The sequence below is a fragment of the Pelobates fuscus genome, chromosome 5 (assembly GCF_036172605.1).
Source record: "Pelobates fuscus isolate aPelFus1 chromosome 5, aPelFus1.pri, whole genome shotgun sequence".
In the NCBI taxonomy this organism is placed as follows: domain Eukaryota; kingdom Metazoa; phylum Chordata; class Amphibia; order Anura; family Pelobatidae; genus Pelobates; species Pelobates fuscus.
Genome location: NC_086321.1, coordinates 372032258 through 372059031, shown reverse-complemented (window position 1 = coordinate 372059031; position 26774 = coordinate 372032258). Strand labels below are relative to the sequence as shown.

Here is a 26774-nt window from a genome sequence, read left to right as displayed (position 1 = left end):
TTTTTTCAAAAGGTGAACATTTATTCAGTACCTCATGTTTTTATACCTTAACTAAAACATGACAAAACTTCTCTTTATTTATTCTTTTAATTACCAACTAAGCTTTACTTAACAAATGACGACAAACCGAACAAAAGAGGCATACATCAGCAATTATTTCTCATGAACTTTAGCTCCAAGCAGATAATGAGCTAAATATAATTTAATATAGACATGCAGATATTGATCTAAATGAGTGACGGAAAGTATAATTTGACCTGGGTTTACCAGGACAAACGCAAAACACCCCTTGCGCATCCCTACGCCAAATCTAAATAATGTACTAATAATCAGAGAGTCAGTTATAGTTAATCAATAATATTCTAATATTAATATACATAATATTTATTTTTTTTAAATCTGTGTATTTCAATCTCTTGATGTACAAATGCATGTCACTGCCGTCATGGCATCTCAAACCTGTATTTCATCGATGCACAATAAAAATAAAGAATTAAAAAAAAAAAATCTGTGTATTTGCATTAGTAAAGTCAGAATAAGACAATACTGCGTACTTATGAAAAATTAGGACACAAATACTTTTATCATTGTCATAGGTTAGTTCCATCCACTACCCTCTCAGTAAAGTAATACTTCCTGATATTATTATTTAAACCTTTGCCCCTCTAATTTAAGACTACCTATTGTCCTATTGTTGTGGTAGTTTTTCTTCTTTTAAATATAGTCTCCTCCTTTACTGTGTTGATTCCCTTTATGTATTTAAATGTTTCTATCATATCCCCCCTGTCTCGTCTTTCCTCCAAGCTATACATGTTAAGATCCTTTAACCTTTCCTGGTAAGTTTTATCCTGCAATCCATGAACCAGTTTAGTAGCCCTTCTCTAAACTCTCTCTAAAGTATCAATATCCTTCTGGAGATACGGTCTCCAGTACTGCGTACAATACTCCACGTGAGGTCTCACCAGTGTTCTGTACAATGGAATGAGCACTTCCCCAGTGGTGTATTCTGGTTTTGTGCTGCCTTAGGCATAACAAAACTGGGGCACCCCCCTTCCAAATTTCTCTTCCTGACAGACACACACCCTCATTGATGCATGGACTGACATACACTCACTTACAGATACACAGTCATTGTCACACACACTGTTTAACCAACACACACTTTCACTGAAACATACACATTCACAGACATACACACTCACTCATCTACAGTTACACTCACTCACAGTTACACACACATGCACACTCACTGACAGACGCACACTCTCAGTGACAGATACTGGGACACACATATACTCACTGACAGATACACACTAACAAACACACATATACAACACTTACTGATAGACCTATATACAGTCAGTGTCAGATACACACATTGACTGATAAACAAACATACACATTCACTGACAGACACATACTGTCAGTGACAGACACGCATACACACACTGACAGATACAGATACACACAATAAAACACACACTGACAAACACACATACACACTCACTGACAAACACATATACACTTTCAGTGACAGACACATACTAACACTCACTAAAAGACACTCACTAACACACTAACAGGCACACTAACACACTCACTAACAGACACATTAACACTCTCACTAAGACACACACACTCTCTTAGAGACACACACTAACACCCACTTAGAGACACACACTAACACCCACTTACAGACACACATGAACACACTCACTAACAGACTCATTAACAGACACACACTAACACACTCACTAACAGACACACACTAACACTCACTAACATACACAAACACTAACACTCACTAACAGACACACACTAACACACTCACTAAGAGACACACTAACACACACATTAACACTCTCATTAACAGACACACACTAACACACACAAACACTAACACTCACTAACAAACACAAACACTAAAGCTAACAGACACACTCCCTTCAAACACTCACTAACACACACAAACACTCACTAACAGACACACACTAACAATTTTTTACATTTTTATATCTAAAGTTCAATCCATCCAGTCTCCCTTCCTTTGGGAGTGCTGGAGTGTATTTTTCCCCTGGGGTCCAGTGGGGCTGCTGCTGGCTGGGCTGGCAGGCACGCGGACAGTCCGGCGGGCAGGCAGACTCATAGTGAAGGCGGCGAGGGAGCTCTGATCTCCCTGCTCTGCTCCCTCGCGCGCCTCTTAGTGATGCCGGAGTCAGAGTGACGTCATATTCCGGTGGTGCGCGCAAGGGAGCTGAGCAGTGAGATCTCAGGGGAAAGTGCTCCCTCGCTGCCCGCAACATCAGCGCATGCCATCCTAAGGGGGCGGTGGCCCTGAGGTGGCCAGCTCCTGGGCCCCCCAGGACAAGAGGCTGGCAAGTGCCGCCTAATGCAAATGCCTTGTCATCCTCGTGCTAAATACAGCACTGCACTTCTCTCTTTCTACTGCTAATACCTCTTCCTATACAACCAAGCATTCTGCTAGCATTTCCTGCTGCTCTATTACATTGTCTGCCTACCTTTAAGTCATCAGAAATAATCATCCCTAAATCCCTTTCCTCAGATGTTGAGGTTAGGACTCTATCAAATATTCTGTACTCTGCCCTTGGGTTTTTACGTCCAAGATGCATTATCTGGCACTTATCCACATTAAATGTCAGCTGCCACCACTCTGACCATTTTTCTAGTTTTAAGTCTTAGGTGACCTCCTAGTACGTACGTATAGGATCCTCTATTCCTATCTGTTTATATCTATTTACCAAGCCTATATGGGGGCTTATTTTTACTAGTAGAGATCATCTGGGTGATAGCCTATTATCGAATGGGGTATAACCCTATGTAATTAATCTCTGCCTATTTTCCACTTTTTCCACTCTACCAGGCCATACTTGTCTGTCCATTCCACCATTTTTCTAGTTTACCTAAATCATTTGCAATTTAGCTTATACTAGTCCCCCTGATTACTTACTTTCCTCAAAACAGCAAAGAGGCAAATCTCAAAGGACATACTCATAATAAAATGGGATAAAAACACACAATTAACTAGCTTCAGGGTAGGAATCAGTAGCCGTGTAAACAAACTGTGCCTAATTCAATTAGTGCCAGTCTACGTTAGACTATATCGCAATGTACGTATACTGCATTACTTGGGCCTCAGGCATCGCAGGGTTAAATGTCCATTTTTGTTTGATTATTGGAAATGGATCTGACAGTTCATGTTATTTCTCTCTCCGCATTGCTGCTATCACACCTCCCAAACGTACAAGCTTTACATATGCAAAACACAAACCACTCTCTCCATTCTGGCAGTTTATTTATATTTTATATGATTTGATTTTAGTCTGTGCCAATCTCATTTTGTTTCTAAGCAACTGCAGCCCGAATGTACATGAAATTGGGACCCAAAAGACCCTCTCCCCACCCCCCAGCACCATGGGTTCATTTAAAGACAGACACCTGCTGTACTCATCCAAAGAGACACGAGATAACCTGGAGTGGAGAGATTGCCATCTCCCCCCGGTGATATAAGGACAGGTGGGGACACTGTAACAATGGGAACCCTTCCAAGAGGTAAATGCAAACTATAAATATGCCGAAGTTTTATTATGTTTGATTTATATTGGAGCCTGGTCAGGCTATATGCCAAGAGCCTCCAGGAGCCTGCACTGTCTGCCAGTGTTCTCCTCAATAGCGGTCTATTGATTTTTAGCTTCTAAAGACCTTAAATCGAGGTGAGGAGGGATTTAGGGTGCTGTGATCCCTATCTAGTGAGAGGGCCAACACAATCCTTTGTGCAGCTCTGCTGAGTGCAGGTGTCATATATGACATCAAATTCCCCAATATGAGTGGCATGAGGCTCTGTACACGCCAAATGAGTCTTGGTTGGTGTAGGCCATTACTGTGGACCTGTGTCACTTTGTGTAGTCAAACAGGTAATGCTAGCGGCTATCTGGGGTTATGACTTCACTCTGCCAATACATTATGTAGACAGTTGTTTAGCATCTTACTTGGCTCTGGTTATGTTGTTATCTGTCTTTACAAAGGTGGCTGAAATATGTTCTGGCTTGGACAGGTTCCACACCCTGAATAAACTGGGGAACAGGTTCGGTGTCCAGTTTCAGGAGCACACCTTGCTGTCCTAATCATATGATCCGAATATTTCTGTTACTTCTACTGTTTGTCTCCCACTGTTTCTGCTAATTGGCCATCTCATGTGTCTAGTCTCTGATTTACTTCCTGTACGTGGTAAGATCCACAAATAAGGCACAAACTATAGTATTATTGTTTAGACGCATCCAATACGTGCCTGATTAGAACAGGTCTTACCACAGGTAAGAAGAATTGGTAAATAATTGGTGACTGTATTAAAAACAGATAGAAATAGTAAATAAGTAGCCGAGGTAAAGAAAATGACACATGAGAAACTAGCCAAGTTAAGGTTACAGGCCAGCACAATAAATGTGAAACGAGCCAAAATCGGTCAACGGAAAGCCCATAGAATGTAGAACGTGCTATTAAGTTCATAGTGTTCTTGGACACAATTATTACCTGGAAAAGCTGGTTTAAATTGTGTTCTTGGGCACCGTTACCAACCAGGATCCAAGAACACAATCTGTGAGTTTACGGGAATGTGGACGCAGTTACATTCAGCTGCTCAAAAAACAGGGGGCAGATGGTCAGCAACCAGCGAAATCAGTGCTGCCGGTTACACTGGCCAGACATTGCGAGAGTGAAAAACGTGAATCCCAGGGTAGATATCTGGGGTGCCGTCACGTTACCTCATCTTATATTTAGTGCCCTTAGTATAAAACCATGGAAGAATCTGCTGCCTTTGGCTTTTGGAAACAAGAAACTGGACAATCGATAGTCACTTCTGAGCTCAGGGCTTCAGAATAACATTCTTGGGCCAGGTGGTCAAGCTATATATGTTATAGGACTCATAGTCCAAACACTTGGGAAGATCCAAGTTGGACAATTGCAATTTAGTTAATAAATGTTACCAAACTCCAAAAACTACAAGCTGTTTAAAATAATCATTAGCTTATAGAGTTTGGATGTTGAAATATAAATGTTCTTTTTTTTCCCTCTGTCGTCTCCCACCTCGGGGACACTAGTGACATTAACTGCTTGTCACTGGCAGGGTGATTAGCAGGGAGATAACGAGGGTCACGGTGCATCTACTGTTCCGTTCTAATCATCAGATCAATTCAGAGGCAATTTTCCACTTTCTGATTTGAATAACGAAGAAAACAGCGAATTAAAAGAGAGAGCCGTCACCTTGAGAGATTAAGGGGGTGGAAAGAGAGGGGGGTGACGAGGGGCGAGAAAAAAATCCTACGGACTTCACAAGGGATTTCTGCGTATAAAAGCTTTGAACATTGCTTAAAGGATAATAAAGAAGAGGCAGAAGGCAGAGAGAAGAAAGGAGGGGGCGGAAGAAAAAAAGAGCAATAGATGGATAGATCGAGAAAGACCATGACAAATTAGGTTGTTGTTTTTTAAATTTGCTTTCCCCAATGGTTTCAGGTGCCTATGAAAATATTAACCGATGCATATAATACCACCAGAGCAATATTAGAGGGTGATGGACAGGAAAGGAACTTGCAAAAAAATATTGGAGAAGCTAAGAGTAGAATAGCTTCAGAGCATTCAAGGCTATAGGATCTGTACTGTCTAGTGACCTCCTTGGTTGTAATAGCACTGTATACAGTCTACTGAGGGATCACATCAAGGTGTCTGTCAGATTAGAATTTCTTCCTTAAAAGGACAATCCAAGCACAAAAAGCACTTTGACCACTCACCCGAGCAGGCTGTAGTAGTTATGGTACTTGGAGTGTTCCTTGGGGCCACTAGGCGCCCTTCCTTGCCTTTGCTACAGCTTAGTGAGCAGTGTTCTGTAGTGGTTATGGTGCTTGGAGTGTGCCTTTAAAAAGTTAATTGACGGTTACTTACGCACAAAGCATTTTGGGATTGAGCTGCCAGCACTGAGGCTATATGTTGCTGTGTGAGCATTCTATTGTCTGGCAAGGAGATACATAACATTAAATCTTCAATAGCATGTACATTATCACCTATCCACTTGCTAGCAATTTGGCAAGTACAGCGAATAAATGGAATTTTATGGTCAATAAAAGGTAGCCACATTATATTTACATGGCAGGTGCACAACTTTATGCAAAAAAACACTGGGTGATTGATGAAATTGGGAATTGTGGGGAATTAAAAACGGGAATTTTAAAAGCTACGCCAAAACAGGGCTGAAAACCAATAACTGGGCTGTTTTTCCAGCTCGGCTAATTTGGTCTAAAATTTGCAAGCCCCTTTTCAATATTCAGCTTGGTTTATAAGATATATGTTTAATTCCAAACAAGGCTAGTGCAGGTGTAAAACCTAAAAACACTTGCGAAGGGTACCTTACTTCCCTCAGCCCAAAATATAGTACAGTACAACGTATTATAAGTGAAATGCTTATACTTTATTAGTGTATAATCTGAGATATCTTACCCTGTAGCAATATATCTTGCAGGGGGTTCAAAGTAGTAGCATATGCAAGACGTAAAAAAAAAAAAAGAATAGAAAAACAATATACGGTGCAGGTGGTAATAAGATATTGTGTAGATATAACGCAAATTAGATCCACTCACATTAAGGTAGAGGAGCCCAAATGGTTACAGGCTCACTTAGCATACCACCTTTCTTCCATCCTGGTTATTCCATCTCAGAAAATACGAATAGGGACCTGTGATAGAGCAGTATGTCTATAATATAGCCAGTATATACGAAGGTATATTGCAAGAGGGTAAAATACCTCAGACTATACACTAGCACTCCACTAATAAATTATAAGCATTTCACTTATAATACTTTTTAAGGCTGCCTGAGCCTGATGGAAGGTGTGATTTATGGAAGACGGTGCTCTACATCATATCTGTAACGGTGAAACTCAACGATATATCGGAGAATTAAAGTTAAACTGTCACCTCAAAACAATTTTTTTTTTAAAATTAATACTAATTTCATCAAGTTCTGAGAGAGAAAAAAAAAAAAAAAAAAGAAAACAGCATTTAAGTTTATGTAGAGAAACAAGGAAAAACTGTTCCCTACCTTTATTGTTAGATGACGAGATCCTCCAGCCATGGACATCTACGTTGGGTGGAACAATGTTTGAAAATCGGCAGTTAGTCTCTATGGTCTTCCCTGATTCACTCCCAGCACAGAAGCTGGGAAGACCATAGAGACTAACTGTCGGTTTTCAAACACTCCGACCCAAGGTGTATGAATATGGCCGAAGGACCTCATTTATTTTTATTTTAGACTTCACTTTAAAAAAAAAAAAAAACAATTATATATATATAAATATATATTTCCTTTCAAAACCTGACAAATGTATTATTATACTAAAAAATAGTTTTGAGGTGCCAATTATCCTTTAAGATTGAGAAATATAGTTGACAAATATGAGCTGCGCAAGACTAGGCATCAGTACCTTATAGTAATTAACTATCGCTATGAGAGCCTCTCCTGCGAATGCATAACTCGTTTATCACTTCCACCTATGTTACCAAACTCCCCCACGGGCTTGTATTCTCTGTGAAGGGTAAAAGCATATCTGACTGCATTACCTTTTAATTACCACAGCTGTCACACAGAGTTACGGCAAATCCATGTTTTTACTTCCTACAGGAGAGTCCTGCGCTGTCAGCGAGCAACGAGATGATGATTAGGGGGAGCGTACCATTCACACTCTCTGGAGTTTATTTACCAAACCTGCAAGAATTATTCACATACTGTTCAATAAAAAAGTTATTGGGAAAAAACAATATCCGCTAAATCGGGAGCTGTTGACAAATGAAAATGAGCAAATTTTAGGCCAGATAGCTAAGCTGGAAACAAGCAGAATCATTTTTCTGACTCGACTATACGATTTCCAGTTCCCCCCATGTACTACGTACAGTTTATAGTCTGGAAAAACAGATCTATTTTTGTCTTATTCACTAAATATCAAATTGTAAAATGTCAGCCAAATTTACTGATAGCTTGGCTTTTTTACCCTTAACCCCTTAAGACACACGACATGTGTGACATGTCATGATTCCATTTTATTCCAGAAGTTTGGTCCTTAAGGGGTTAAAGCAACACTGTCGTTTTAGGAATCCAACATATAACCCTACTTCCGGCAGATTCATTAGCCAGCCAGGAACTCTTCGACAAATTTGCACTAAGACTTTAAACTCACACTTCAGTCATCGACCCTGCGTGTGATAATGAAACCCTTCTGTATGGAAAGCTCTCTGCCGAAGCTATTTGGAACTCACCCAGATCACAGTCTGGTACATTTTGGAGGACAGTACACTGAATTCAAAGCTGACCCATAAAATTAGTTGAATGACTAGGGTTTTATTCATTAAAAGTGAATTGAAAACTAATTTGCACAATTTAGACCAAAACAGCACATTTGTAAAATTCCCAAACAAAGCTTTAATTACTGCTTGGTTATTTTTGCGATATTTTCAGTTTGATACTAGTCTGTGTTTAGTAAATACACCCCCACCGTGTTAAACCATAACACCAGACCTTTTTCAATGAAATGAAAGCTGTAAATACTACCAACAAGCAGTTAATGGACTGTTAAGAAAACACCTGTCTGAGCCGGATTCCACTGCGGGGTCTCTCTCCAAGGATTTGATTGCCTTTTTCGACCTTTCCAGCTGCAATGTTTTTATTGTATGCCTGTGAGTAGATTTTAATGAAGGAATCTTTCATATAAAATACTATAGTCGTCACTCTGGTTCCAGTTTTCTACGATGCTATGTGAGGCACAGTATAGTGCTAAGACTGCACCTTTAATAAACAGGATGCCAGGCATGCTTGTGGACCTATAATCGGCTGGACATCACGGAATATGCATTTCTTGCAGAAGAGTAACCTTAGTGCTCCAGTTAATCCTCCAAACGTAAAACCCAGATCTTCTCTACCTAGTGGAACAGCTCGATTCATGCCAAGGAGATGGGTAACCATTGGCATTGACTCAAAATCTAATCTCAAACTTGCTGCTTAATGGATAAAGTTTATTGGAAAATTTCTCCAGGAATCCAGGTTTTATCTATATTGTTTTCATTACACATGCCAAGGCTGGCAGTGGGTACAAAATTACACCATCATCGATAGCAATAGGATAGAAAATTGGGGTTATACATTTTGGTGCAAATCTGTTGCTTTGGTGACATCATAATGATTACATTCTTGTAATTTGTGATGGTCCTTTCAATTCTGTGCAAAAAATTACATTCTACTCAAATGTGAACATTAATTGATATTAAAATAAGACTTATAGACAGACCTCCATAAAGACCATACACTAAATATTAAAGGGTATACTATAGTCACCAGAACTACAGCTTATTGGATTTGTTCTGGTGAGTAGAATCATTACCTTCAGGCTTTTTGCTGTAAACACTGTCTTTTCAGAGAAAATGCAGTGTTTACATTACAGCCTAGTGATAACTTCACAGGCCACTCCTCAGATGGCTGTTATAGATCCTTCCTGGGTCATGGCTGCCTAAAATCCATCCAAACATTCAGTGTTTCCTCCCTCTGCATGCAGACACTGAACTTTCCTCATAGAGATTCATTGATTCAAATCATCTCTACGAGGAGACGCTGATTAGCCAGGACTGTGTTTGAATCATGCTTGCTCTGTCCCTGATCTGCCTCTTTGTCAGTCTCAGCCAATCCTATGGGGAAGCATTGTGATTGGATCAGGCTACCACTTCTGCTGATGTCAGCAGGCAGTGGGCAGGTCTAAAGGAAACAGGGACAAAGTGATCAACTGCAGACTTGAATACAATTAAGATTTTACTATATTTAGGGTGGCTAGATGGTGGTTTTTTTTTATAAATTCTTTATTTTTGAGTGCATGGTTAAACAAGACAGCTTACTCCGCCACAATAGCTTCATGAGCATAGATATATCACGGTAGCGTTACATTTATGGCATTTGAACAGTGCACAATTTTTATATTTGCAGAAACAGAACATAATATACTATCAGTTACGTGTTATAACTAGATTTGCTCGCTTTGTCTACGTTTAGTATGGAGAATAAAATCAGTGCTTGTATAATAACGGTTGAAAAATATAAAGTGAGAGCTTAGATTTCAATGGTACTAGTAATTCCGCATCGGCTACGCTGGCATCTTAAGATATGACAGGTTTACATTGTGCTCTTCCTAACCACCTAGAAGGGATCGTCGCTTTGCCCATCGATTAGTGACGTGGTTTAGGGTAAGGTAGGAGTAGAAAAAACATGCTAAGGCATCGTTTTATAAGATTAAGTCAAGGACAAATGGTTCAGTGCTTAGTGTGTTAAGACAAAGTAAAACAGAGGGAGTCTGATATACTACCAATAGTTAATACACAAGATAAAAGCAGTATTTAAACTAAAGGCATGCTTAATAACATAAATTAATAAATTGCAGGTTATAGTAAACAGCGTTAAGTGTAAGTAGCTCCGCACTTTTTAAATTGACCACCAGGGGGCAGCGAGCCGCTGAGCTTGCCGGGTAATGCATATTTTCAGGCATAGACAGGTGTAAATGTTTGCCCTACAGTGATAAAATCGTCTGTGTTACACTCATATATGATATTAAAAAGTCAGTGCAAAACCCAAGTATATACAGTACTCTGCAGGATCATCTTTCTGTATAGTTAGCCTCTGCTTGGTTACTGCTGCAGCTGTGCTGGGTCTCAGCTCTCTCTGTGTCGCTTGTGTTTCCCGCTGGGTGCTATATTGTTTCAGTACTTGCTGGTCATGTGTGAGTTCGTTGTTATGCTTTGTTAGCATCAGCCTTGGGAACCTGAGGGAGCCTGCGTGTTATGCCCGCTCTGTGTGAGCAGAGTGAGAGTCCAGGTAAGATGGGAGCACTTTCTCTGATTGTTGCAGGCTGAGTGGGTGTATGGTCGGTCCTCCGGCAAAGGAGTCACGCTGGGATAAGTGCTGTTTAAGGTTCTGTCCCTCCGTTGCAGCTGTGGTCTCCCGCTGTTCGTTGTTATGCTCCCTCTAGGTGCTGGCCCGAGAGACTGCAAGGGCTGTGATTGCCGCTTCCCTGTGTGGGGATCGGGAGGTAGGGGCCATTTTGGCGAGATCAAGAGGAGGCAGGAGGGCTTCCGCTCACCATCTGCACGCATGGCGACCGCCATTTTGGAGGCAGCGGTCGGGCTTCTCTGCCTTAACTGCGGGGTCACAACCAGAGTGGGGACCGGGATCACCCCCCCGGTCCATAGGGGGGGGAACGGAGCCGGACTCGCGCCGGTCTGTACCGTTAGTCTGGATCTGTGGTGCAGGATAGTGAGGCAGCGGCCGTCTGCCCCACTCACTGCTGAAGAAGGCCCGGGTTGTTGCAACCGGTTCCTCTCCCCTGGGGGACTGAAGCCCAGTGAGCCAGCCTCTCCCCAGGTCCCGCAGTCCCTTGGCTCTGGGTAGCTTCGCCGTCGGTCCGGTTTGGGGTAATAAAACGTGTTTTTTGCGATCTTTCTTTGTAGTATGCCAGGAGCCGGTCCGACATGCGACCGTCCAGCTTGGCGGCCCGGCCCCGCCCCCTAGATGGTGGTTTTAACCCTATAGGGTCAGGAATACATGTTTGCGTTCATGACCCTATAGTGCTCCTTTAAATAGAATTTAAAAAAAAAAAAATACATTTTTGTCATGGTGATCTACAAAGCAAAATGCTTCACTGTGTTTTTGCTATATTGTAGTTTTATTATTTATCTCTAGATGATCATATCTGCTTTCAGATGTTTAAAAAACAGTCACTCTCCAATTCACTATCCCATCAACTTCACAGTAAAAGGCAAAACAATTAAAATTCTTTAATTTAAAATGTATACATAAGATAGGTCTCTGATAAGAGAACCCACGGGGAAGTTTAGAATCAATTAGACTTAAGGTGCCAGGTGCGGTCAGGGAGATCCAGTTTTTGGGAGTGGTAGCAGCAACGCGGGATCTTCTGAGTGAGTCACTGACGTTGAAAGATCAGGATATATATGTTTAACATTGTGGGTACACAGGGGAAAACTGGTTATAGGGGCATTGGGAACACCGTGGCAAGGTTTTATTAATGCAATGGTGGCCAAAAGTATATCCCCAGCCGTGGCAGAACAACACCTATCATTATCCTCTGCCAAATTAAATTAGTACTACAGTATCTGGGGATGTATCAGTGGCCACCTCTGCATTAGTGTTTTGGTGTAAGGTAGACACAGCCCTGTATTATTATGATTTTTTATTTTTTTTAGAAGCAATCTTAAAATGTTTGGTTGTCTATGTTCATGTAAAATAGTCAGGTAGAATTTGTTAAAGTGTCTCTGTCATTAGAAAATGTCTTTGTGCTATCATTTAGCATTAGAATAGCTGCCTATATCCAGTGCTACAATGGCGTCATCAGATACATCAAACAACCATGTTCTTTTCCTGCACAGTGGAATGCTGGGAGTTAAAGAGCTGCTTGAATCTCAGGATCTGATTGGCTGCTAGCATCACATGCTCCTAGCAGCTATTTTTCTAATAAATTACTGTCAGTGTGCGCTGGAGAAACTGTGGTGTAATGCGTAGACAGCCACCTTACAGATAAACGTAATGTAGCTTGGTTAGATGGAAAAAATATTAATCTCTCACTAGTACTGGTTTAAAGATAATAATGGAAAGAATGTTTCAGGTGACAGGTCCACCTTAAATTTGTGATTTTGTCTAAACTCTAAATGTTGGATTCAGACTATACAATAGGTTGTGTGCACTGGGCTGTGGGGTTCCTGCACCTCAATCACGGTTTCAAGTTCATTTCTCTGCCCCTTCAATGAGCCCCTGTCGTCTCTGTAGAGCTTCAAATACGGCCAGCTCTTTGGCCTCCTTCTTCTGGTTTCGAGCCTCATACTCCAATCTGTGGGGAACGTGTGATATAGTTAGGAGTTTAGAATACAGCTATTTACTCAATCACAGCTGTGTCTGAGGACTATAGCACAACAGGTTAAGAAATAAACACTCAGACCTGTTCTTTATTATCCGCTTGACAATGTCGTCCGTAGTGAGGTTGTTCCCACTATCCACTGTCTGGAAGATCCCACGTCGCTTAGGTTCCTGCAGCAAAGACAGTCATAGAGTTAATGCAGGTGTGGGTGCAAAGGTTGTATTGTGGTAATGTGTTACAGATCCTCTTACAAACAACTAGAGGGCAGAACAACTAGCATGTGCAGACTCTATTAAGAGATAAATAGAAACATAGAATGTGACGGCAGATAAGAACCATTCGGCCCATCTAGTCTGCCCAATTTTCTAAATACTTTCATTAGTCCCTGGCCTTATCTTATAGTTAGGATAGCCTTATGCCTATCCCACGTATACTTAAACTCCTTTACTGTGTTAACCACTACCATTTCAGCTGGAAGGCTATTCCATGCATCCACTACCCTCTCAGTAAAGTAATACTTTATAATTAGTTATGATGATCCAAATGAGTTACAGCATTGTTACAGCATTAAACAGATCAAAAAGATGATAAGCAAGTTTTTCAAGAAAAATGGACAGGACAAGTTCTACAGAGGAGTGACGGAGGTGTTGCCAGTGACAAAGTAAGAAAGGGTGACTGTCAGTCAGATGGGATTAGCAATTTGCTATCTTCTTACTTGGACTGAGCGATGAACTAATGCACAGGATGGGTTAACTTATTGTGCGGTTTATTCATTAACCCCTTAAGGAAACATGACATGTGTGACATGTCATGATTCCCTTTTATTCCAGAAGTTTGGTCCTTAAGGGGTTAAATACCCAATCACCAACTGGTTATCAGCCATGATGTCATTTAATGCCTCTGCTTGTGACTGGTGGATTCAGAATTTACTGCCTGGGTATTCATTAAAACATGAACCGTTACAAAATCACCAACAAATTGCACAATTTAGGGCAAAACAGTAAAGCTGGAAAAATTCTCCATCCCAGCTGGTGGTCCAGTCCTAAAATAACAACTTGTGATGAATTCAAAATGGAATTACAGAAATTAGTGAAAATAGCAAGCAGGAAACAAAACGAAATAGGAGAACTTTATGTAACTCTGCCTTTTATGCTTTTATTTCCTGGTAAACTGTGAATTCTCAGTAACTGCAATTCGAGGCCAAAATGGCTGAGCTGGTGACTTCAGGAACTATTTTAAATGAAATAGTACGTGAATCCCTGACACTCTATGGTTTAGTGCATGGTTCGTCAACCTGGTCCCTACCGCCCACTAGTGGGTGTTTCAGGATTCCAGGTGGGCGGTAGGGATTTCCAGGTTGATCGGGCAGGCGGGTGCGAGCCGGCGGTACCCGTGCGACTGGGTACCGCTGTGACCATTTGCGGCTCCGGCCCGCGCGGTAAACCGCCGGGGCCGGCTTCCAAAGTGTCCATCGGGTGGCCCATGCTGTCAGTGCCACCCGATGGATGCGGATTGTAAGGGGGCCCGGTCAGCGCTGGGCGCTTTTACAGCGTGACCGGGCCCCCTGTGATGACATCACAGAGCTGGGAGGAAGTGATTCCCCGGTCACTCCTCCCAGCTAAAACTGAGAGCCGCGCGGGAGGAAGCAGAGGGAGTCAGAGTGGGAACTCTGACTCCCATCCACCTGAGCCACCACTGGACCCCAGGAAAAGTCACCCTCCTGCACCTTAAAGGTAGGAAACAGGAGGGTGACTTAAATATAATGTGTGTTTGTTTGTGTGTGTCTTTGTAGGTATGTCTTGTGTGTGTGTGTGTCTGTATGTGTCTTTGTATGTATGTCTTGTGTGTGTGTATGTGTCTGTCTGTAGAAGATAGCAAAAAAACGGCACACAAGGATTTCAAATCTAAATTATTTACTGTTTGTAGAAGTTCGACGTTTCAGCTCCTCTAGGGAGCTTTCATCAGGACATACATGACGTACATGTATGTCCTGATGAAAGCTCCCTGGAGGAGCTGAAACGTCGAACTTCTACAAACAGTAAATAATTTAGATTTGAAATCCTTGAGTGCCGTTTTTTTGCTATCTTCTACAATTGAGCTACCAGAGCACCAGGTATATTTTATATTTTTGTGGAGTGCAGGGTTTTTTTCAACCTTTTGTGTCTGTCTGTATATATGTGTGTCTTGTCTTTGTATGTATGTGTCATTGTATGTGTGTCTGTTTGTATGTATGTGTCTTGTGTGTGTATGTGTGCCTGTCTGTGTCTTTGTGTGTGTGTATGTATGTGTCCTATGTGTGTGTGTCTTGTGTGTGTGTGCATGTCTGTTTGTATGTATGTGTCGTGTGCCTGTCTGTGTCTGTATGTGTGTCTGTATGTGTGTGTCTTGTATGTGTGTGTGTGTGTGTCGTGTGTGTCGTGTTGTGTGTGTGTGTCTTGTATGTGTGTCTTGTATGTGTGCCTGTCTGTTATAGTGGACTATAGTAAGTGGGCTACCTAGCTCAGCCTTCCTACTGGGCATTGCTATAAGGAAGGTTAAAAAATAGAAAAAAGGGGAAAAAAAGGTGGGGAGGGGAATTGAGGAGGGAGAGGAGATGAGCTGACGCACAAATGAGAAATCATATTATGCGCAAACAGAGAAGTCGTCTGAATATCACTGAAAGAGACCTTCGTTTGTTCCTTACGAAAATCGAACCAGATCTCATTAATCACTAGTAAAGGTAATTTCAATTTACTTTATTGTTTTCTCATTAAACTTTATAAAGTTAAAAACCTTATAAACCTGCATTAAGTAGAAATAAAAAGATAAATGTACGTACATTTTTTTTTTTTTTTTAATTTTTTTTTAAAACACCCTCCTTTCTTAAAAATATTCCGCATTTGCGCGAAAACTGGTGGGCGGTAAGGACATTTTTTCAACCAAAAAGATGCATTAGTGGGCGGTAGGTAGAAAAAGGTTGACTACCACTGGTTTAGTGAATGAGCCTGGAAAGGATTTCATGATGTGATCGATAGATTGAATACATTTTCTCAGTGACTAACAAACAGTTCATTTACAGTCTGACAGAGGGGTTTCCTTTCTGATTCAATAAATAATTAAATGACGGACAGACTGGTGGGTAAAACCTACTGCATAAGGATCAGATCCATCTTTATCAGGGAGAACGTCGGTCTTTCCGTGACAAACTATGTCAACCTAAAGGGGGAAAAAAAAGAATGAATTTGAAGAAAGCATTGTCCACTGCCCCGGCCATATCACTTCCACCCTAAACCTCAGGGCAGGTGAGTCATTACCCATTAGCCCAAGGGCTACTCCTTTCTGACGAATTTAGGAATCCCATATGACCTTATTTTATTAATTTGTATTTCCTCATGCAAGGAGACAGCACCCCCAAAATATCTGGGTATATTCTACGTGACATTGATTGGCTTTAAACGAGGAACAGTGTGTTGGCTCAGATTGGACACAGCATTTTGAGATTGTTTTCGCTCTATAAATGGGATTATTGTGTCAGGAAGCTGCATGATCGGGCTACTTCATACGGCTTTACATTGTAGACGTTTCGCTACCTCTTGCCAGCAGCCTTACTCCCCTTCTGAACCCAACATATCTGCTGCAAACTGTAACTCACCTTGAAGTGATCGATCAGATCTGCAGTCACGGAATATGGAGCCCCGATAACTACTTCGGACACATACTGTGTGTAAACAAATGGGTTAAATCAGATGGTTGGACCAGGACAGTAGTGAAAGAGAGAGAAACACTGTGTGTCAAAGTGATCACACTCACTATGTAACACCATGAGAAGCGCCCCATGAATTGGAAACCTCGAAGTCCCATCAAGCTCCATTACTTGCTGAATTATATATTGCTTCCTATAATACATGCATGGTATTAGCTTAGTAATCCCATTCTTCTATTAGAGAGTTAGCTCAGTGAGTCATTCTTTCATTCTATTGTGATATATAGCAACATATATTTTTCAGAACCCCTTCATTGGACTCTTGACATTAGGGATTCTCCGTGGTGAGGAAGGCAAGGCAGTTACATTAACCATTTTATTACGGGCTCTTGCCTGAGACTTGAATTAGATGTGTTCCAACATTTGGGACTAAGTTAAGGGTCCTCACCCAGGGCTGGCCAAGCACTGCTCTCAGCAATTTGTCACTCACCCTGCAGGCCAGGACGCTGAGGGTCCTTTCATGGATGTTCATTATAGGATAATTCTTTCTTTTGTAGTGATTCACCTCCTGGAATTAAAGAGTAACTGGTTCAGCAAATGTACAAATGAGACGGGGATTAAAAGGTGGAATGAAAGAGGGGAAAAAAGTGCTATACTTGAAGTTAATAAGTTTCAGGAGTTCTCCACCTTTTAGCCACAGATCTATGAAGATATGCAATGGATGACAGCTTCCTATAGCTTCGATCTCCTGTGTCAACGCGTGAGAATGTTTGTGCATCGTAAAAATGTGGGCGAGGGGGGGGGGGAGTGAAGCGAAAAAGCAAAATAAAAACAAGAGCTCGGCATGGAAAAGCTGGAATACGATCATCACCTGGTCAAAATGCAACCCCACTATGATGTATGGCTTGGGAGCCAAACTGTGGACTTTCTCGAGGAAATCAATATGTCCAATGTCTACAGAGAGGAGTTAAGGGGAAAAACGGGGGAAGTAGGGAGAAATACAGATGTGAAATAGATAAAATAAAGTAATATAACATGGGAGGAAGATAAAGCAGCCTATCTAGAGGAGGACAGGGGTTTTACTAAAGTATTTGGTGAAAAGAGACGTGATGTATAAATAATAATAGAATAATAATTAAGAGCATGAAATATTTAATTCTCAAACCTCGAAGGTTAACCAATGGAGGGCAAATGCAAAGGAATGAGGCGATACAAAGATCAAAATAAATGTGTTAAATGTCAAATAAGCCGTCTTTGTGGGTTGTTCAGAAATATCTAATAATTACGAAGAAACTAAAAGTGCCAGTGATGTTTACAGAGGACTCAGAGACATAATGTCATAAACAGAAAGTGCGGAGGTGGTCTTAGTGAAATAATGATGAAAGGATACGAAAGAGATCAAATGCCCCGGCAACATAAATAATGGTGTCTCCAGGCTCCGGCTCCTTCCCAGAGGCAAACTGCATAATCTTCTGTGATGTCTGGAGGAACTGAGACACCCCTGTCCAAGGACTGCAGCCTCGTGCGTCCTGCACCGGAAACAGAAAGAAATACATTGAACGGAAACGGTGGGCACTGTAACGGCTTCATCTCATTAAAGTGCTTATAGTGTCTGGAGTCCCCTGGCGCCCTCTGTCCATTCAATGTTAAACAATTTTTGTTTTAATGCACCTGAACACACGCACAGATCCTAATGCACATCAGCAGTATGGGACTGCAGGATCGCACAACGCTGACCTGGTCATTCAGATTGAGACATTAAGCATACCATGCTCTGTAATGATGGGGACGTTGCAGGATCGCATAAAGTCATTGTGTTGTTATGGTAACGGATATATTTATTGCTTTAAGAGCTGGAATATTTTTGGGTAACCATCTTATGGCATAGTGCAAAAAACAATGGAGTGGTATTTTACAATAATAACTGTGCAGTTTTTAAGACATTTTACTAGCGTCCTGTGGACATATTCCAGAATGCACCTGAGTTCCTCTATTCAAAGATGAATACAAACAAACCACGGCAAGACACCACGTATAACAGCAGCAGTCACATGAAGTGTCACCACTGGGCACAACGGCGTACCTTTCCAAAATTGTCCCTGTGCTGCTGGTAATCGGAGTTCACCTCCTGGAAGAGAGAAAGGAGGTGAGAGGGGGATTACAGCCAGAGGATAACGTTTCAGGACACCGTGTCTTTTTACTATGATGCCATGTCACACATTGCTACATTTGATACATTACTAGCCCCCCTATTGCTATAGAGAATAACACCACGTCCCACACTGCCAACAGTATTTGTGTCATCACAAGGCCACAGTTCAACTACTTACTACACTGTGATGAGTTTTGGTCATAAGCAGCATGCGCCCCACCAGGTCGGTAGTGGACACCCCCTGTGTGCGCTGACACTCCCTGAAAGAGAAGACACATGAGTCCTATGTCCACCAGCCCCCTGGGCCCCCCCCCCCCCCCCCCCGGCAAAACGAAGAAAATCCCCCACAGACCCAAACAGACCTGTATCTCCCAGCTGTCTTCACCTCTTCATACGTGTCTTTTCCATCTACGGTCAGCGTGATATCATCTGCCGATGAGAAGGAAGTCAAACCTGTGATAAGCTCCTAATTGCTCTTCCTCTACTAGAATCTTTTTTTGAATACATTTCCAGGCAAAAACAGGCATTTTGTTTTGTTTTTTGAGTTCCAAACAAAGGTGGCAAATTTCTGCAAAGTTTAACTCCTAACATCTGCGTGCTGCTCATACTGCCCCTATGAAATCAAATGCAATTACACTGGAGGATAATTAGCTAGAAATGTAAAAATAACATGGAAATGGCAACAAAAGTCCATTCGAACTGATATTATGCCTTGAAAGAGTGGAAATTCAAAGCAAACTAGACAGAATGACTAGACAATAAAGTCTAAACATAATTGATAATTCAACGTTTCAAGCCCTCCTTACATCGTATTGAGTCTTCAAAAGTAATGGAAAGTGTAATTGCCCAAATAGGCCACTAGAAGGCATCCAACATATACTTGAGTCTACATTTCTACCATCAATTTTTGTTTGTACATGGCATGCTTTCCTAATGCTCAGACATATTTATAGTCAGCTTGGTCATTACCTCGGCTGACAAACATTTGCACAGTAACCCCAGCAGTGTTAACTATACAGATCATGCCTACATACTCTACTTAGTCGAGTGTCTTAGCTCTGGAAACAGGTACACACCATAGATAAACTAAATAAAGCTGAAGCCAATAATCTCCTTCTATCACAGCAAAACTATACAGGTCGGTCCTAAATATTACCTGTCCTAGAATCTGCCCTCAATAACCCTAACTGCGTGAGTACCTTTTTTGGGGCGCAGTTGTGCTACACCGCACCGTGTCACTACCGAGGCGTATAACAGCCAACCAAGCCGTGCTCGGTTTAAATTAGCCAAACTAATGTGCACCCTACATAATGTGATGAGGTAAAGGGAAAATAACTAAGACTTAAAACCTGTTCTCTTTCCTTCATCTAACCACGTTATGTTTTTGAGTCCATCATGTGGTTCTTGGAGCCCATCAAATTGGTTCTGATCCCCACCAATCCATTTCACGTACTTCCATGGACACAGAAGTCACAATTGTATTTGTCGAGTGTTTCCAGTGTTGTCACGTATGGAGCTCCGGGAACGATTTCATCCACCCATTTAATAGCTCGCACCATCTTATAGCGCTCCTCCTGCGTGAAGACCGGGGGTCCCTTGTGACAGGAAATCTCCTCTAGACGCAGGAAAGAAGTCAGTGAGATCTTATGAAGGAATGAAAATCAGGGATTGAAAGACAGAAATGGATAACTGTGGATTCTTATAGCAGATTTAGTAGCCAACAAAATGGCATCATAAATAGTAAATACTTGGAATATCGATGGGATGTACCACTTGTTAATGGCTTCTAGGAAACGGGCAGACTGTGCAGAGTAAATGCTTAATGTTTTCTATACACAGGGAGCAGCAAACACGTTTTAGGAAAAGTTCAGTGTCACCAATAGTTATAAACAAGGTCACCATGTTCCCAATGGTATCAAGGCATGAGCGATAGACAAATTGTTATAGGATGATCAAGGACAAGAAACAGAACTTTAATAAAAGGGAGCTATTGATCAGTGGCACGGAGGACAATGATGTATCTCGTCGTGTGTTTGTGGGATTCAGTATCAGTTTGATAAACACGATATACTAGTCAATAAATAACGAGAGCGCGTTACTAGGATTATATTTCTACAGGCGGATTCTCCTGAACTGGAGTTGTAGCTGAAAGCAGCTGGAGAGCTAATGGCTTCTATCCTGCAATCTACAGGAGACAGACCCAGGCAGCCAGGAGGCGCTTACCATCTGTGTGTACACCGGCAATCAGGTAATCTCCCATGGCCCGAGCCTGACGAAGCTGGTTTGAATGCCCATAATGAACCATGTCAAAGCTGAAAACACACACAAAAAGTCAATTTTAGGGGTTGACATTGAATGTAATGATGGCGGCTGGCTACAGAAACAGTGATGGAATGTTATAGACCTAACTGCTAATACAAGGCGTTACATCTTCCGCACGTTGCCCTCTGTACATGTGATATAATAAACAGACTGACCCTCCATAGCCTGCTCCATGCCTCGGGAGTCCAAAATAACAGTATATGGAGTCTCTGGCTGCTGAGACAGAGATCACTTCATTTTACATTGATTAGGGTTCCTACAACCCCATATCAGTGACTCCAATATTTATCTCATGGCTCAATCATTGTAAGGACTAACCAGCATTACCAAAGGAAGTCCACAAAAGCAGGGCTTGTTCTGTGCATGTGATAGAAATCGTTAGACAGAGGCACACATACACTGCGCCCTACTGACATCACAGGACCAGTACACATGCATTCCCAATGATCGATGTAGGTTGTGTCTGGGAGAGCATGCGTGCTATGCATCATGAGAAATGTAGTTCACAAGCTTTTGGAGTGTCAAGGTTAGCCATCACTAGTCTGTGTATACACATTTCATTATTCCCCACATTGTTTAAAAGACATGTGCATGTATGCTTCATTAATATACCAAAATATCATCATCTAAACACACCTATCACACCCACCTACCAGTCTTCACACCTATGTGGAAGACAAGACACAAACATAGTACTAATTGTGACAGACCAGCCCCACTTTGGCTACATTACCCATAAATCTGTGCCGAACTCTAGGAAGAGAAGCCAATCGATGATAGGGGAGGATATCATATAACTAAAGCTGACTAATTACGGAGTAGCCTGGCGTTACCAAACCAACAAGCTGTTGGTGATGGGATTTGTAGTCAGCTGCTGCACCAAGCCACAGGATATTAACATGGATAAATAGCAAACTATTTTTTTTTAAAGTTTTGTCAGTGAGCATAATGTAAGCCAAATAGAAGATGCGTTATTTTAGTTTAGAAGTTTTAATTTGGTTTTCAAAGAAGCACATCTCAAGAATTATTGAATAAATCCCAAAATAACGCAATTACTGCCGAGGCTTTTAGAAGCGGCCTGGTTTGTATAAACACGATTCTAGCCTGGAAGCCATATCGCTTGAAGTGCTTTATTCAATAAACAGTGAATTGTGGTAGATTAAAATACATGCTGCAAAAAGCAAGCACAAACAGCAGATTTGTTCATATCCCTTATTACACACCTTTGCAACTGTAGCCAGAACTATACAATTTTGTGTTTAGTAAACAAGTCCCTGATGGACATTGAATGCAGAGCCAGCGAGAAAGGGTCATTAAAACCCAGAAAGGATGTGATCAGTTTACCAAGTCAGTAATTGACCCGCTACACTCATTAAAGCCAACCTTTCACCTCTCTGAAAGCTCAGCAGAGCGGAGGCGTCCATTTTGACCTGTTTTTCCATTAATTTCTCTCCCTATTAATTTCCTTTGCTCCATTTCACAGCCGCGGGTATGTCCTGGCAGTTTAACAAGGGTGGTGAACGCAGGACACGTGAGACAATAATTAGGCAGAATTTGCAAAAAGGCACGAGGCCAGGGCGTTCAAATGCAAGATACTCCCCAACACCTACAATAACCGCAACACTATTTTAGAGTTTGAAAAAAATAAAATGCCTAAAGTACCCGCAGCTTCTGGACGTACACGGAATGAATGTCTCACAAGGTGGCACGATGAGTGCAGCGTGGGTAAACCTTGAGGCTGGCAGAGCATTGTAGGAAGAGTAGTTCCCCAGCACTACACGTTCTAACAGGGTCTCTTTAACCTCCCTCCACCCCAACAATAATAGTGAGCATTTCATAAATATGAACGCTTCAGAAAATGAGAAGGGCGCTGTAGGGACTTTGTCTTATGCATTTTTTATTTTTTTTTAAACTATTGACAAAACTTGACAGAAAGCAAAGCTATTGCCAATATTGACAGCAGAAAGGAAAATGCTCTGTCTATGAAGAATCCCGTGGTATAACGGGGTCCTCCATAGACATAAGTATTGCCCTCTCATGCATGCACGAGGGTACAGCGCGGACACAGACTCCTGGCAGACGAAGCTCCAGGACCTGAAAAGGAACTCGTGGTAGAAGATGACAGCAGCCGTGGGGGACAGGTTTCAGTTACGTTAAAGTTACCTTTTCCTGTAACCCCAGGCCACTACCAGGGAAATGGAGCAGTCACCTTCTGGGGTCTTTGTACAATACACAAGGTAGTAAAGCCAGTTCAACTCTTTACCCATCGGTCATGTGTACAAAGTGCAAAAAGTGGAGCAATCACCATGAAAACGAACAGGTACATTCTATTAGTAACTCCACCACTTAATTCAACCTCTGAGAAAAAGTGCATCTCTCCACTCACACAGGAACTTGCTGCATGAAAATAAGGGTCATGAGAGGCTGGTAGTCTACAATTTGATATATTGAGCCCTGAATATACATACATGGAGAATATTAGCTACAGATCTCATGGTATTCAATATCCACTTGGTGAGGAGACCAGCATTAAAATTCAGTCAATATATTGAGGGTCGTATACGGACAATACGGACAAGTTTTTTTTATTTTTAAATAAACACTTAAAAAATAAAATAAAAAACAACAACCTCACAACATTCCCATTTAAGTAGACAGATCCTGATAAATTAAAACTTTATTAAAATACATTAAGAAAAGTTTAAAAACAGAACAGATTTAGAAAGCAGAACATGTCTGACATTACAGGCAATGTTAACACAGACTTAAAACCAATACTAAAAGGCCCTCTTACACTTTGATAATTAAAAAGGTCACTGTAGGCGAATGGAAGAAAATCAGTTATTTATACTAGCTCTGTGGGGGCGGCGTTGTTTAAGTCCTCTCGGGTCAGTAGCACTGCTTGTCTGACCAATGAACACATAGGTAACAGAGGTAGTGTGTGATCATACATCACAATGTCATGAGCCAACTGTCAGCCTCCAAATAAAATAACTTCTGACCCAAAAGAACCGCACAAAGATAGCCACCACCACAGAGCAAGGGTACACCATGAGATACCGCTTTTACAGTGTATTTACTAATATGTATTACAAAAAAATATTACATGTAGCTTTATTTAAAATAAGGGGTAAGATAATGCAAAACCAACTTTTAATTTAGCTTTTCTGCATCGGCTTGGTAATTTGAACCCCTAAATATGGGAGCACCACATAAATATTTTAAAGCACCATTTAAAGTTACACATGGTTGGAATGTAAATTCCAAAGAATCATTTGGTCATCCTACTAGAATATTCTAGCTGGCTTATAAATTATACAAAGCTTTTTCCCAACCTTGGGTACATTACACACTGAAGGATTATTCAGTACACAGTGAATGGCACATTTTAGGAGTTGGAGAATTTCTCCAAATCAAGCTTTTCTTGCCTATAAATTGCAGTTTTCCTTGTTGGTTCATCACAATGCCTGTTTAAGAAATAAAACTGCATAATTTACATTCCCCCCCGAGGCGGTTTCTCGTGCCATCGTTCTGTAAAAGCTGCAGAGGTAACAGATTTGGCATAGATTTCACTGCCCGGAGCAGTGGGCGTGTCGGAATTAAACAGCTCACTGTACAATGGCAATTTTAGAATTTTGCTCCACCCGGAATGTTAAACACTAAAGTCTTAATGCCTACACACAAAGCTAAATGCAAAGTATAGGGCTGTGGGTGGTAGTCTTCCATTTTTCGATTCCTACCTAACGTCCAGAATAGCAGGTTATTAACCCATTCAGTGTAAAGGTGGGGGAATGAGCACATTCCTCTACAGATATGGGCACAGAATCTGATTACAGGAAAAGGGCAAAACAATAACTACATGGGCAACACAACAGGGGTGTCCATAGATAGCCCTCTAGATTAATTTCATTTCACAGAATTCTCTGCCAGCCAAAAATATTATCTTCAAGTGGGGACAAAGGAAAGGACAAGGTTCAGTAAGCCAAGTTGTTTCCTCATGTTACGGTGTGTAAAATTAATATTGGAATTTTCCACAAGGATGTTTAACAGGACGAGGCGGGCTTATCTGACAATATTCTGTGTGTATTTACAACGTACTGACAGGTGGACAAAGGTCGGAATCACATGATACGTGGCTCCTGTTATTGTACGGCCTGACCTGCAGTATTCGGGTAAAAGATTTCACGATTAAACGTTAGAAGATGTGGCAGAATGTGGCAGGTGCACCGAGGCTTGGCCTGTGAGAAATACACAGTGTATCGTTACACCAATGATTTTATCCTGTACAGACTCCGAGCAATTACATTCTTTAACACCGCCCTGTGGCCAAAAACACAGGTGTGAGCTGCACAAGCCGGGCAGGTTGTGTTGGGGAGGGAATTGCATAATAAGCACATGGGAAATACACACATGGATATTCTCCAAGTGTAAATTCTCTAGAATTCAAAATCAAGTCTTACATTATAGTCCGAAACAGACAAATAAGGGAGCGAAAAATAAAATCAACATCCAAATAGCCAACATATTCTGTTCAGATCTTTTCGCCTAGAATGCAAGATTCTATTAATTTCTGACATTTCACACTGTAATGGGTAACCTTGTGTATCAGAAACCGAGGGACAGGTGTTAAACCAACCACAGAGTCAGAGTAAAAATAAGGGGGAGGGGATAAAATAGACTAATGCCATGGCCATCAGTGGGACTAGCAATGATTTCTAAATAACCCACAAAATGGGAGTAAAAATAAGGGGAGAATAAAATAGATAATGCCATCCATAGCCATCATTGGGACTAGGAATGATTCCTGAATAATCTGTTTAATATAAGATCCCAGACACATTATGCATGGACTCTGTATTAGTATAAAGGCTGTGGATCCCAGACACATTATGCATGGACGCTGTATTAGTATAAAGGCTGTGGATAACAGGTATTTCCCCATTACTGCTCCCCAGTTACAGGGGTATTTAAAGTGGCAGTAACCAGGAAGCCCCAATACTGCTCCCCAGGTCATGTTACAGGGGTATTTAAAGTGGCAGTAACCAGGAAGCCCCAATACTGCTCCCCAGGTCATGTTACAGGGGTATTTAAAGTGGCAGTAACCAGGAAGCCCCAATACTGCTCCCCAGGTCATGTTACAGGGGCATTTAAAGTGACAGTAGCTAGGAAGCCCCATTACTGCTCCCCAGGTCATGTCACAGGGGCATTTAGAGTGACAGAAACCAGGAAGCCCCAATACTGCTCCTCAGGTCATGTTACAGGGGCATTTAAAGTGACAGTAGCCAGGAAGCCCCGTTACTGCTCCCCAGGTCATGTTACAGGGACAGGGCATTTAAAGAGACCGTAACCAGGAAGCCCCTATACCCGGATCTCGGTTTAACCCCCGTCTCTCACCAGCCATCACACCACACCCGGACCGGCCGCCCGCTCCCGGGGACCCGCTCGGTGGAGAAGCCGCTGTGCCCGTTCCGAATCATCCCGGTCAATCAACTGTCTGCCAAACCGGAAGCCGCTGCAAAGCCGAGCCGCTCCCCAGGAAGTGACGCGCGGTGCTCGCCTGGAAACCACAGACGCGGCACGAGGTCGCGGCGGCCATTTTGACTGCTGGCGCCTGCCAGTAGTTACAGTATATTGCACATAAAGCCCCCGGGGGACCC

The 26774-nt window shown here is 41.8% G+C and overlaps 1 protein-coding gene across 1 annotated transcript; it reads right to left on the bottom strand.

Annotated features, from left to right (window-relative positions):
* Positions 1-11852: 11852 nt before the first annotated feature.
* PCYT2 (phosphate cytidylyltransferase 2, ethanolamine) lies at positions 11853-26604 on the bottom strand. Its single transcript, XM_063456218.1, has 13 exons — positions 26512-26604; positions 21019-21107; positions 20249-20410; positions 19158-19224; positions 18974-19055; positions 18727-18771; positions 18034-18172; positions 17515-17597; positions 17134-17211; positions 16593-16658; positions 16091-16156; positions 13043-13131; positions 11853-12934 (listed from the first exon to the last, which is right to left on the bottom strand). Exons 1-13 carry the CDS (start codon positions 26592-26594, stop codon positions 12832-12834), a joined length of 1152 nt encoding a protein of 383 aa, XP_063312288.1. The 5' UTR covers positions 26595-26604; the 3' UTR covers positions 11853-12831.
* Positions 26605-26774: the final 170 nt, after the last annotated feature.

Bases quoted from the DNA above. Each gene is read 5' to 3' on its own strand.
- PCYT2 (XM_063456218.1), bottom strand. From the start codon at position 26,594: ATGATTCGGAACGGGCACAGCGGCTTCTCCACCGAGCGGGTCCCCGGG. The intron at 16,659-17,133 runs GTGAGTGACAAA...GTTTACACACAG, and splicing joins TCAGCGTCCTGGCCTGCAGG to TATGTGTCCGAAGTAGTTAT. The intron at 12,935-13,042 runs GTCTGAGTGTTT...CGTTCCCCACAG, and splicing joins AAGCGGATAATAAAGAACAG to ATTGGAGTATGAGGCTCGAA.